The sequence below is a fragment of the Chrysochloris asiatica genome, unplaced genomic scaffold (assembly GCF_000296735.1).
Source record: "Chrysochloris asiatica unplaced genomic scaffold, ChrAsi1.0 scaffold00204, whole genome shotgun sequence".
Taxonomy (NCBI): Eukaryota; Metazoa; Chordata; class Mammalia; order Afrosoricida; family Chrysochloridae; genus Chrysochloris; species Chrysochloris asiatica.
In genome coordinates, this window is record NW_006408722.1 from 2086490 (window position 1) to 2099510 (window position 13021).

General features: G+C 36.5%; 1 protein-coding gene across 1 annotated transcript in view; it reads right to left on the bottom strand.

Moving 5' to 3' along the window:
* ITFG1 (integrin alpha FG-GAP repeat containing 1) overlaps positions 1 to 13021 on the bottom strand; it is a 392891-nt gene that overhangs the window by 185273 nt on the left and 194597 nt on the right. Inside the window, exon 10 of the mRNA XM_006872566.1 lies at positions 4298 to 4470. Within this exon, the coding sequence (XP_006872628.1) occupies positions 4298 to 4470 (173 nt within the window). The remainder of the gene's footprint in view (positions 1 to 4297; positions 4471 to 13021) is intronic.

The window sequence follows — 13021 nt, forward strand, 5'->3', positions numbered from 1 at the left end:
TCATCAGGAAAAACCCAAAACAAAAATGTTAGCATGACTGGCTACTACAAGAATAAGCAAGCTGTTTGCAATGAAGACATCAAGCCTAGCAATCAAGTTCCTTCAGGACAAACTCCCCTCTAAAACACACAAGCAAGCATGTAAGCTTGCTGGCGACCACACTGGCCTACTGGTGAGTGAAAGAGGGGGAAAGGCAGCAATGAAGAAATGGGTTGAGTTCAACCACAGTACATTGACTCCTGTTGATCTGGAGATGAGAGAGAGAAGATGAAGGGCTGATTGGTCCAACATGTGGTGAGACCTGAAGACACTTGAGCCCATGTACAAGGAGATAACCACAGAGGGCTAAAACTGAGAGTGAAGCATCCAGCTGATGTGAAGTGAAGGGAGATGCACAAGAACACCCAAACTTGCAGACAGTACCCATTTGACCTAGCCTTGATGGCTCAATAATCAGAACTTGACTAGAGGAAGATTACACACACACAAAATATTTTTGATAAAGGAAACAAGGGTAAATTGCTACAATTAAATGAACCTGACCTATACTCAGAAAGGTAGTTACTCTAAATAACAACAGAAAGTGAAGGAGTCTTCACATGATGTATCAATGCTATCCCCTCTGTACACAGGGTAGATAGGGACGGGCAACTTAGACATTGGCTTCCTAAAATGATGGAGCGATAAAGGCACGAAGTGACTGGCTTACATGGTGTCAAGAGGGAGTTTAGTTTAAGAATATGGGGGGAAAGAAAGAGTCCCCACTGAATAGATTTCATCTTGTCTAGATGGGTCTGGTGAAAAGAGATGCGGATAAGATTTGTATGATTCAGTAGTGAATAACTGTTATCATGACTAATTGCAACTGTCACAATTGTAAAGGTAGAAGTTTTGTAATAAAAACTGGGGAGCGGTTAATTTTACAGTCCAGAAACAGAGGACCATCAAGGGAGAAGAGCACAAGCAGAATGAGGGAACTTATCCAGAGGCAGAGATGGTGGCATGGAGAGGGGGAGAGGCTGAGGACTCTAGATTCATGGGAAGAGAGGGACTAAGAGCTGGTGGGCAGGAGGCAGACTTGCAGAATGTGAAAGTAAATTATTATATATGAAAATTGGTGATGTAAATTATTATATATGAAAAAAAAAAGGGTACACTATTGGAAAAATGGTATTTTTAGTTTGTCTTTGATCTGTCAAAAGATGAAAATTCAGAGAACTAAGGGACTGTGACTATACATAGAAAGTGACCGAAAACACAGGGGCAGTCACAGGGAGGAGGAAAACCCCAAGGTTTTCAGTGTGTGGTATACAGATGTAAAACCATTGATCTCTGACAATGTTAGTAAGAGTTACTTGCTGTGCCTATAAAATGTCATTAGCAGAGATTTTTTTCCATGTAAAATTATTTTAAAGGTTAACATATGATAAAGTACGTCTTTAGTGCAAAACGAAAATAGAAAGCAACCCAGGCAAGAGCATATTCCTCCTTCAAAACAAAAAAAATTACAAAATGAATGAACAAACCATGGTTTTAGAATTTCTTTTCATAAAATACTTGTTCAAGTTTCAGATTTCAATTTTATCTGCATAGTTAATCCCTACCTCACTTTCAAAACCTGTGGGGAAAAGGTCACAGATTTCTCCTAGTAGCAACCGTTTAAATTAGAAATATCAACTCTGTACTAATTCTCAACAATTAAGCAGTCTTCAAATGATGTAAAAATTGTAAACTGCTTTTTCATCAAAAGTGAATTATTGTAGGAAAGGAATATAATGCACACCATATTTGTTATTCCTCCTATTAAAAAAAAAATGTTATATTGAATTATGCTTGATGCAGATCTCCCTTTCAAATATAGAGATGTTTCTCATCTAGCGATTTAACAAACAATCAGATGTCCTGAAATCTATCCTTCAAGTATCTTTCCCAAAAGGACAAAAAAGTTATTCTGGGTTTCAAAAGGACAAAAAAGTTATTCTGGGTTTTAAACAGTGACTTTTATAAACTATCAAGAGTCTGTCTTTTGTACCTTATGTTCCCTGTAGAGTTACAGTGTTCCCTGCTCTATTAGTTGGTGATACCATCATTTTTATTGAAAAGTAAAAGAAGTTCAAGTATTTGACAGTTTTAAGAGAAAATTTTGATAAAAGAACTTACATGACAAAAAGGATGAATAGGCTTAAATTAATTTAATATATGATTTCTTACTCTTTTGAACAGGGTGGCCAGCACATGGCTCCTAACTGAAAGTCCAGCAGTCTGAACCCACAGTCACTCCACGGGAGAAAGATGTGGCCATCTGCTTATGTACACAGAGTTACAGTCTTGGAAAACTTATGGGGCAGTTCTACTCAGTTTTATGAATCAGCATCGACTTGATCACAACATCTTTGTTTCATTATGCCACCATGCCTTTAAAAGGAATGATAATCACTTTCATTTCAGAAGTCTGTTTTGGTTACATCACATTTGATCCACACATACAGTGATGAGTATACAAACTTCACATTACAGAGTATGATGACAATGTCCCTAGGAAATCTTGTACCCATAACTCAGAGCAATTATGATTTCAAATTAAGGTCTTTAGAATAGATTAAGTACTGACTCTTCGTATTTTCTGTACGCTTTTTTCAGGATGCTTATTAGAAATGCATGCTTTTCTAAAAATGAGATTTCTAGACAATTATTTAGTGTTTAAAGCAACAAAGGCCTGATTTTCCCCCTGGGGAAGTTTCATTTCATTGTGAACCTGGTAGTGAATGTGAACCTGAATCATTGCTAATTCAAGGATCAATAAATTAATAGTCAGAAGACAAACCATTATAGATAAATGACACAGGAGGAAAGGATGAATGACCTCTAAGGAATATATTTAACCACAAAATGAAAAAAATAATCTACTAGAATGTAGGAATGTTCATTTACTGGAACTTGCTAACAGTCAAACTCATTCTAAGTTTACTTATACTGGTTTATCTACTGTTACCTCTAATTTGTATAAATCAAAGGTAGCTGCAACATTCAAATTTACTTATAAGGCACACCTCGTTTTGCTGCAGTCTGCTTTTATTGCCTCTTGCAGATACTGTGCTTTTTATTATTTATTTTTTTACATATTGAAGTTTGTGGTAGCTCTGTATTAAGCAAATCTATGGGCACCATGTTTTCGTAACCACTACGCTACCAGAGCTCCTTTAGTGTAAACATGACTTTTATATATACACCGGGAAATCAAAACATTCATGTGACTTGTGTTATTGGTATATTAGCTTTAGAGCAGTGGTCTAGAACCAGGTATTGCTATATCTCCAAAGTATGCCTGTAGAAGTAATCTTAATTGGGTGTTAATAGTGTAGTGGTTGTGAATCAGGCTGTGAACCGCAAGGTCAGCAGTTCGAAACTACCAGCTGTTCCACGGAAGAAAGATGAGGCGTTGTGCTCCCATAAAGATTTACAGCCTTGGAAACCCTGTACAGGGCCGCTATGAGTCGGAACCGATTTCATAGCACACAGCAGCAGCAGTTGTATTGGAAATTTCAATGCCATTACAAAACAAGTATGTTGTTGAGTATCTTACTAAACTTTTCATTTGCTCTTATCACATTTAATCTTCATGACAAGTTATGGCAAAGGTTGTTATCACTTTCGTTTTCTAGATAAGAATTTAGGCAGCTGTCCAAGGTCACACAGTTGGTTAGTGGCTGCACTGGACCCAAGCCTAGGCTGCCTCACCCTAGAGACTCAAGGTCTTAACCACCATGGTTTTCAATCTCCAAATGCAAGTGGAATATGGGTTATCAGACAGTTAAGAAAATTGACCTTTTATGATTAAGTACGATGAATGAAAAATAAGCTTTGTACTTAGATCTTCATTCTGTTCTACATAATACATGGATATGAAAAAGCACAAGTATTCCACACAGTTTGAACCATGTAAAGAAATAAGAATGAACTCACACTGTTCATTTTTTAAGGAGCTGTACATATTAATGTATCATTCTATTACAAGCACCTATGGATAGCTTGAAGTCCTGGAGTGGCGCTGTGAGTTAATGTGCCAGACTGCAAAGCCGTTTGAACTACAAGGTCGGTGGTTCAAGCTCACCAGTCGCTCCTTGGAAACCCTATGCAGGATCGCTATGGGTCAGAACCGACTCGAAAGCACTTAACAACAACAACAATGGGTAGTTTAGAGCTGTAAATGTTGTAGTTGATCATCTAACTGCACGACCCAGGAAATACACAGTGAAGTTACTTTAGAACTATTTCTCATGTGATTTAGTTTCCATACCTTCCAGATGTATTCTTCAGTACAGCAAGTGCATCTGGATAGCCATCCATGTTGTAGTCTCCAATATGAAGGGTAATTGGAATTGGTATTTCAGTTGGTCGTTTTTCATGCACAAATGGCACAAAACCCCAGAGTGTGCCCTTGTTGCTGAAATTCTGCAGCACTGGAACCCACTATGGATTAAAGAAAAAAAGATCAGACTGTACTGTTATTTTAGAAAAACAAAAAATGATCACTTGCAAAACAAATAATAAGTTCCATTAAAAAAGGCTGTTTCCAAAGTCCCCAAGATAAGCATCATTTTATTTAACTTCTTTATCTCTATGATACTGTATGGAACCTTTGGGGAAGAGCTGATTGATACTCTGGATAAAAAAAAGAGTCTCTTTTATAATTTATCATTAGCCATCTTTGCTAATGATACTTGGCACACAGAGCTTTAGAAGGTTTTTCACAGAATCACAAAATCAGTTGAACAACTGATATTAATGACCATCTAGGAGCTCTGGTAGCGTAGTGGTTATGAATTGGGTTGCTAACCTCAAGGTCGGCAGTTCGAAACTACCAGCTGTTCCGTTGGAGAAAAATGAGGCTTTCTGCTCCCGTAAAGATTTACAGCCTTGGAAACCCTGTACAGGGTTGTTATGGGTCGGAACCAACTCCACGGCACTTAACAACAACAGGAGAATTTGCCTAATTTAAAATTTATGTTGGAAAGAAATATAACCTCAAATGAATATTTTTAAAACATTATATTACTTTTGTTGTTGCTGTTAAGTGCCATAGAGTCTGTTCTGACTCAGTAACCCTATATAGGGTTTCCTAGGAGCGGCTGGTAGGTTTGAACCACTGACCTTGCTGTTAGCAGTCCAGAGCTTATCCTACAGTGCCACACCAGAACTCCAAAGTAAATTGTAATATCATCTAATTCTTATGTCCTTTCAGGATGACCAACTGAAAGAAAGAAAATTTGAACATGACCAAGTCTCCCTTGTTCTGCTGTTACTATTCTACATGACAATGACTTTAACCTTCATCCTAGAGCCAAGTGGCTTGGAGGCTTCTCAAACAGAACCAGGCCTGACAAGCTCTTCTTTACCTGATTGGGTCTTCTTGGCCCTGGACAATGGGCTCTGCCACCAAAATGGCTAGAAGCTAAGTTTATAGTAAATTTATTTCCATATTGATTACAGTGAACAGAAGAGATTGGACTGATTTTGAAATAAGATTTTGGAAAATCCTCTGTTTTCTGATAGTCCAAATTTCCACTTTTTAATACATAATGCTAAACAAAAAGTCTAAAGAGTAAAAATCATGTCATTAAAATTAAAGATGTGCCTATAATCATCTAAGAACATGAAAGCTGGCATATAACCTGGAAATGTCCAAACAGAAGCAGCACAGTTGAGGAGGCCAAATATGCCTACAGATGTTCTTATAAGCAGATGACTCATTCATATGGCTACAAGCCAAACTATATTAAAAAAGGATTCTTGAAAGGGATTCAGTGTGCAGGGCACCCCTGGCATTTTATAAGTTATCTAGAGAAAGCATAATTTGCTAAAGAAAATAATTTAATGATAAAGACATATTTACAGGAATTGAATTGCTTTAAAAACTGATCTGCTCTTTTAATCAATATTTTAATCTTTTATAAATAAAAAAGATAGCATTTTATGTATCACCAATGTTTCATGTTATATTTGACTTTGAAAAAAATGGTTTTATTTTGGAAAAAGATAGGACATTTTACAAAATGTCAAGTTATCACAGATTTCTGAAAAGGATGACCATTTCTTAATAGGATAAATTACATGAGATAAAGTATTCCTATTAAGGTCAATATATGAAGACCTACAAAGCAAAAAGACTGTTTCACCAAATGTCACATCTGTAACAATTACCAAAGAGCTGTGACATTTATCTTCCATTGAGAGATGACTACGTGAAAATGTTCTTATAGTCGTCAGTCACTTAAAGAGAGGCTACAATTACTAGGTTTACTTATTATACCTATGAACCATTGATGAGGTGTTACTTGACATAATATTGCTTTAAGTGATTCAAACTGAAAAAAAGATTCAAGATAATAAAACTTATGAGTGCAATCATTAAGTGCTTTCAGAAAACTGACTGTATAAAGATATATTTTCTTTGCTATCTTACTATAAAATATGATGTACCTATAAGGGTTATAAAAGTTTACATATTATTCTATCATTTGTTATCCCCGCAAAATAAAACTATGAGTTCTTATAATGTGGTACTGGTTTCCTTTTAGGTGTTATAAAAATAGAAAAATTATCAATGTCATAACCTATCCCTACATTAATTTTCTGTTGTGGCTACCAGATTATAAATTGTTTATACACAAACTGTAGGTAAAGTCAGCATGATAAAATAAAAAAGATACAGATTTAGAAATAAATAATACAAGCCTTGAAAGTAGGCATGATGGTCTTCCATAAAACCCTTTATTATAGTTTGATTTACCGAATTCCCAATGTATAAGATACCAACTGGTCAATTTGTTCTTTAATTCAGAATGCTATTTTTTCCCCTACTAGAAATTATTGCAATGGCACTTTCACCCTCAATAAACCAATAAATGTGGATTTAAATATATTTCATTAAGCTTACATAAGGAAGTCGATGATTTAATTTTGGGTTTCTCTCTGTCCTGATCTTTCAGATATCTTTTCTAAACTCAAAAGAATTTTTTCAAACACATAATTCTATTACCATTAAAAAAGAGACTGATGTGATGAGGCAGCTATGAAGGTAGGTTACCCTGGTGATAGCTAGAAAATATATGGAAATTAAGGAAATCTGCCTAAACGCCAACAGAATCGATACAAATGGAAATCTTTCAGTTACTTCACTGTTCTCAGCTAAAATAGCCTAGGGAATATAAATTACATTTGTAGCATATAATACATATTGTGAAGTAATGAATCACCTTACAGAGAGCAATTTGGTCTATGGCCTTGGTTCCTGAGAGTGAATCATTGGATTTTACTGAATGATTGAGGAAACTTTTGCTATCAAAGCCTAAAGATTACACCAGATGATCTGTGTTAATGAGAGGGGAGTTGGTCACACCAGAAGGACCTGGTTTGATTTGTGGCTTGGTATCAGCTGACCTCAAGGAAGAAGGGGGTGTGGCATGTTTCATTCATTGATATGCAATAAGGTCTCAATTATCATTCAACGAAGTCAATAAAGGTTCTGGACCTTCATGGAAACTCCAGGAGTTTCCTGGTTGGTGGAAGACATTGACAGGGGTAGGAGGGATGTTCTGTCCCGTGTATCTCTTCTTTCTGCTGATCCTAATTTGTATCTTCTTGCTATAATAAGTCTGCAAATCTAAATATGGTGTTTTCTGTGAGTTCTGTGAGTCATTCCAACAAACTATCAAACCCAAGGGAATGTAGGAGTCAACTGTTGGAAGAGAGGAACACATGGGAGGCTCCTAAGCTTGCGATTGACATCTTGAAGGAATAGTGAGAAAATCTTGAATTTGTGGCTAGACCGTCAGAAATAAGGTTCTGTGTGGATTCCCAAGCTTGCTCCTGATATGTCTACCTATTTGGCAATATGAACACGGCATCCTTCTAACGCGTGATACGTGTCTAGCTCTGAGTGGCTAGAGCCAGACAATTGTCATGTAGGGTACAAAATAACTGAAAGTAATATTTTGGAGATTTGATTTATTTTTATTATTATCTATGAGAACACCAAAACACACAATGTGAATCTGATAGAATGGTCCCTACTATTTCACTTTCATTAGAAAGGGGTCAGTTACAACACAAATAAATAGCAACCAAAAGAAAAAACTTGAAACACCAACCCCTCAAAAAACAAAAAAAAATAAGAGTCTCTTATCAGGAATTTATTTTTAAAAAGATCTATCAAGATATATCCAATCATTTCCATGTTGTTCTTGTTGTTAAGTGCCGTTGAGTAGGTTCCGACTCACAGCAACCCTGTATAGGGTTCCCGAAGAGCAACTGGTGGGTCAGAACTGTGGACCTTATGGTTTGCAGTCCAGTCAGGAGTCATATTAGTCTCTAAATTTACCTTTTCTAGCTACAGGATAAAATAATTTTTTATAATATGTGTCTTAATAATCAAGCAGATTACTACTGGGAAAAAGCTATGCAAACATGGCAAGAGAGGAGGTGACTCCTGAACTATGGCAGGCAACCAGACTTGCCACAGCCATTTTGAGTGTTTGTGAATGGCTTAAGAGACAAGAAAATGTATTCGTGTTTAAGAAACCTATTTATAGCTGGCAGAGACAAAGGAGCAATTTTTTTGTTGTTGTTGCTGTTCTAGTTTCCGCTGGTAACCACAGGTGAGTCTGGCAGGGAAGCTCCTGCTTTCCAGGTGGTCAAAGGCCCTAGGAGGTGACCACTGAGGGTGTGACTCCCACTGAAACAGGGAAGATCTATACACCACAACCCCACTCAGGTGGGCCTTGCTCCAAATCTGCAAAGTTGGCCTTGGCCAGCCCTAGACTTGCTCTCACTAGGACAAGTTGCTGAATAGACGTGTGGGGTGGAGAATAGGTGAAAAAAAAAAAAAAAGAGAGAGAGAGAGAAAGAGAGAGAAAGAAAGAAAGAAAGGTTATTTGTGTAGGACAGACAGGTGCAGCAGGACCATCCTGAACTTTCTTGGGCAGCTGTGAAGACAAGAGGCCAGAAGGTGGCACAGTTGGTGGAGAAAAAGCCAGTTTCTGTTTAAACTTGTTTATTGCTTCTTCTTTCTTCATTACTATTTTATCTCTTTGCTATTGTTTTCTGGTTTATTGGTTTGTATTCCCTCTCTTGTTTCTTCATTACTATTTTATCTCTTCACTATTTTTTTCTGGTTTATTGGTTTGTATTCCCTCTCTTGTGTGTATGTGTTTGTGTGTGTGTTTTCTTTTCTTGCTTCACCAGACAGGAGACAGCAACTGCAGCCATACAGCCCAGTTACAGCTATATCCTTTGCAGCCCTGTCAACTCGGCTAGAGTTAATACCAGTTGCTATACACTGGATTAATGGCAACACCCAATGTGAGCCAAATCCTCCCCAAACTGAACTATACGAACAGCGAAAAAACAATGGCACACAAGCTCGTCTCTTGATCACATCCACCCTGAGGCAGCTGGTGAGTTCCTACAATGATACCAACACACATTCATGACGTTAACACAAATACAGTACCACAGTACCTCAAAAGTAGCAGACAATTTCTGTTCACATGAAGAAACATGACAGAGTAGCTCAAAGAAACAACCAAGAAGCAGAGCTAGAAGATGTTTTTGAGGAAAAAGAGGCACTGGGACTAACTGAAATAAAATTTGAGAAAATGATACTTAGGTACTTCCAAACAGGTGACCAAATGGACAAGGAAAACAAACAATTCAGAAAAGAAATACAGGAAAAATAAAACAAAACATATAAAGAACTGGAGACAAAACAAAACCTGCAAACAGAAATCCAGAAGATTAATAGGAACATATCAGAAATGAATAATCACAGAAAGGGCAAAGGAGTAGATCTGAATCACTGTAATCTAGAATTAGTGAGCTTGAAGATAAATCTCTTAATACTATTAAGCAAGAATAAAAATCAAGATAAAGAATGAAAAATCAAAAGAAAGTGAAATTTTCATGTGGACCAACATGAAGAAGAATAACTTACAGGTGATCAGAATTCCAGAACAGGAAAAGATGAATAAAAACCCAGAAAATTAGTCAAAGAGCTGCTGGAAGAAAATGTCCCTAACATCATGAAAGATAAGCACTGAAGAAGCTGAATGAACCCTAAAAGAAAATACTCAAGACATATCATAATCAAATTCTCTAAAATCAAAGACAAAGAAAGAATCCTGAAAACAGCCTGTGAAAAACAAAATGTTACCTACAAAATGGAAAACCAATAAGTTTAAGCTCAGATTTCTCAACAGAAACCAGGTAGGCGAGAAGGCAATGGGAAGACATATACAAAACTCAGGAAGAAAAAAACACAAAAAACTACCAACAAATAATCATATACACAGTAAAACTGTCCCTGAAATATAAGGGTGAAATCAGACAGTTCCAGATAAAAATTAAAGGCATTTGTAAAAACCAAGCCAATTTTAAAAAAAAAAAAAAAATACTAAGGGAGTTCTTTGGGCTGTGAACCAATAACAGCAGATAACAACAGGAGATTGGCAAACGTGGCAACAGCACTTAGAAGTCAATCCTGATATAGAAGTACCCAGAGTAAACGAAAACTACAAGACAAAAAATGGGGAATCAGAGATATCAATCTATAATGAAGACAACTACAAAGCAAAAATGGGGGAAAGTACAGTAACAGAATTTCAAACGGCAAGGAAGTCAGCTAGATCTCAATTTAAACAGGCTGTTTTAAATGGGAAAAGAAATTAGTAAATTTCAGGATAACCTCAAAGAAACTTAATACACCTTCACATTAAATCAAGAAAAGGAAAATCGATGAAGATTTTGTAAACATTAAAACTATGTTTTGTTCTGTTCTGCATAAGTTCATCATGAGTTGGAACTGACTCAATGGCACCTACCAAAAACAACATCAAAAAAATAATGCATCATGACCAAGTGGGATTCATACCAAGGAAGAAAGGATTGTTCAATATTAGAAAAACAATGTAATACACTATATAAATAAAAAAAGGATAAGAACATGATCATATTGATTGATGCAGAAAAGGCATTTGACAAAATCCAACATCTAATCCTGACAAAAATACTCAACAAAGTAAGAACTGAAGGGAAATTCCTCAATTAAGAGCATACATACAAATCTAACATTCAATATCACTCTCAATGGAGAGAAACTAAAAGCATTTCCTTTGTGAAAAAGAACTAGACAAGGTTGCCCTTTATCACTACTTCTATTATATATAGTGTTGGAAATCTTAGCCAGAGCTATAAGACAAGATAAGGAAATTAAAGGCATCCACATTGGTAAAGAAGTAGTAAAACTTTCTCTATTTGTAGATGACATGATCCTATACATAGAAAATCCCAAAGACTGAGCAAGAAAAATTATTGTAACTCATTGAAAGATTCAGCAAAGTGGCAGGGTATAAGATCAATATATATAATCCATTTAGATCAAGCTATACTGGTGTGGCACTGTGGATTAATGCCCTAGACTGCAAAGCCATTTGAACCGCAAGGTCGGTAGTTCAAGCTCACCAGCTGCTCCTTGGAAACCCTATACAGGGTCACTATGGGTTGGAACCAATTCGACGGCACTTAACAACAACAACATACTAATTGTGGAACAGACCATCAATTGCTCATATGCAAATTCAAATTGAAGCTGAAGAAATTGAAACAAGTCCATGAGAGCCAATTGAGTATATCCCACCTGAATTTAGAGATCATCCAAAAAACAGATTTGATACATTAAACACTAAAGACTGAATACCAGAAGAGTTGTGGGATGACATCAAGAACATCAAACATGAAGAAAGTGAAAAGTCATTAAGAAGACAAGAAAGAAGGAGATGGTCAAAATGGATGTCAGAAGAAACACTGAAACTTGCTCTCCAGCATAGAGATGCTAAAGCAAATGGAAGAAATGAGGAGGTATAAGAGCTGAAAATTTCAAAGTTCAGCTTGAGAAGATAATCAAATATTACAACAAAATGTGCAGAGATCTGGAGTCAGAAAACTGAAAAGGAAGAACACACTCAGCATTTCTCAAACTAGGAGAACTGAAGAAAAAATTCAAGCCTCGACTTTCATTATTGAAAGGTTCTCTGGGCAAATTATTGAATGATACAGAAAGCATCAAAAGAAGATGGAAGTAATACACAGAGTCACTGTACCAAAAAGAAATGGTTGATGTTCAACTGTTTCAAGAGGTAGCATATATTGAAGAGTCAATTATACTGAAGGAGGAAGTCCAAGGTGTATTGAATGAACTGAAAAAGAGCAAGGCACCAGGAATTGATGGATTAAAAACTGAAATCTTTCAAGAAAGTGAGGCGTCACAGGAGGCACTCACTCATCTCTGCCAAGAAATTTGGAAAACAACTATCTGGCCGACTGATTGGAAGAGATCCATGTTTGTGCCCATTCCAAAGACAATTTGGAATTGTGCCCATTCCAATGAAATGTAGAAATCATCAGAAAATATCTTTGATATCCCATGCAAGTAAAGTTTTACTAAAGGGGATACAGAAATGGCTGCAAGCAAACATTTACAGAGAAATTTCCAAGGGTCAAGCCAGATTCAGAAGAGGCCATGGAGTGAGGGATATCATTGCTGATGTCCAATGATCTTGGCTGAAAGAAGTGAATATCAGAAAGATGTTTACTTGTGCTTTATTGACTATACAAAGGCTTTTAATTGTGTGGATCAGGACAAGCTATGGACAATATTACAAAGTATGAGTATTCCAGAACACTTAATTGTGCTCATGAGGAATCTAAACATGAACCAAGAAGCAGTTTTTCGAACAGAACATGGAAACACTGAATGGTTTAAAATAAAAAAGGTGTGTGACAGGGTTTGTTGCAGACCGTGTAAGACTAGTCAGAGGTTCGAGGCCCTCTAGGGCTGAGTGTAACAAATGAGGCCACTGGCAGTTAATGGAAAATTGCTTTCATCTTAATATTCAGGTATATATATTAAATTAATACACTGGAGCCTTTGAAAATCCACAGATAAATGTGATATTTTCCTAAAGCC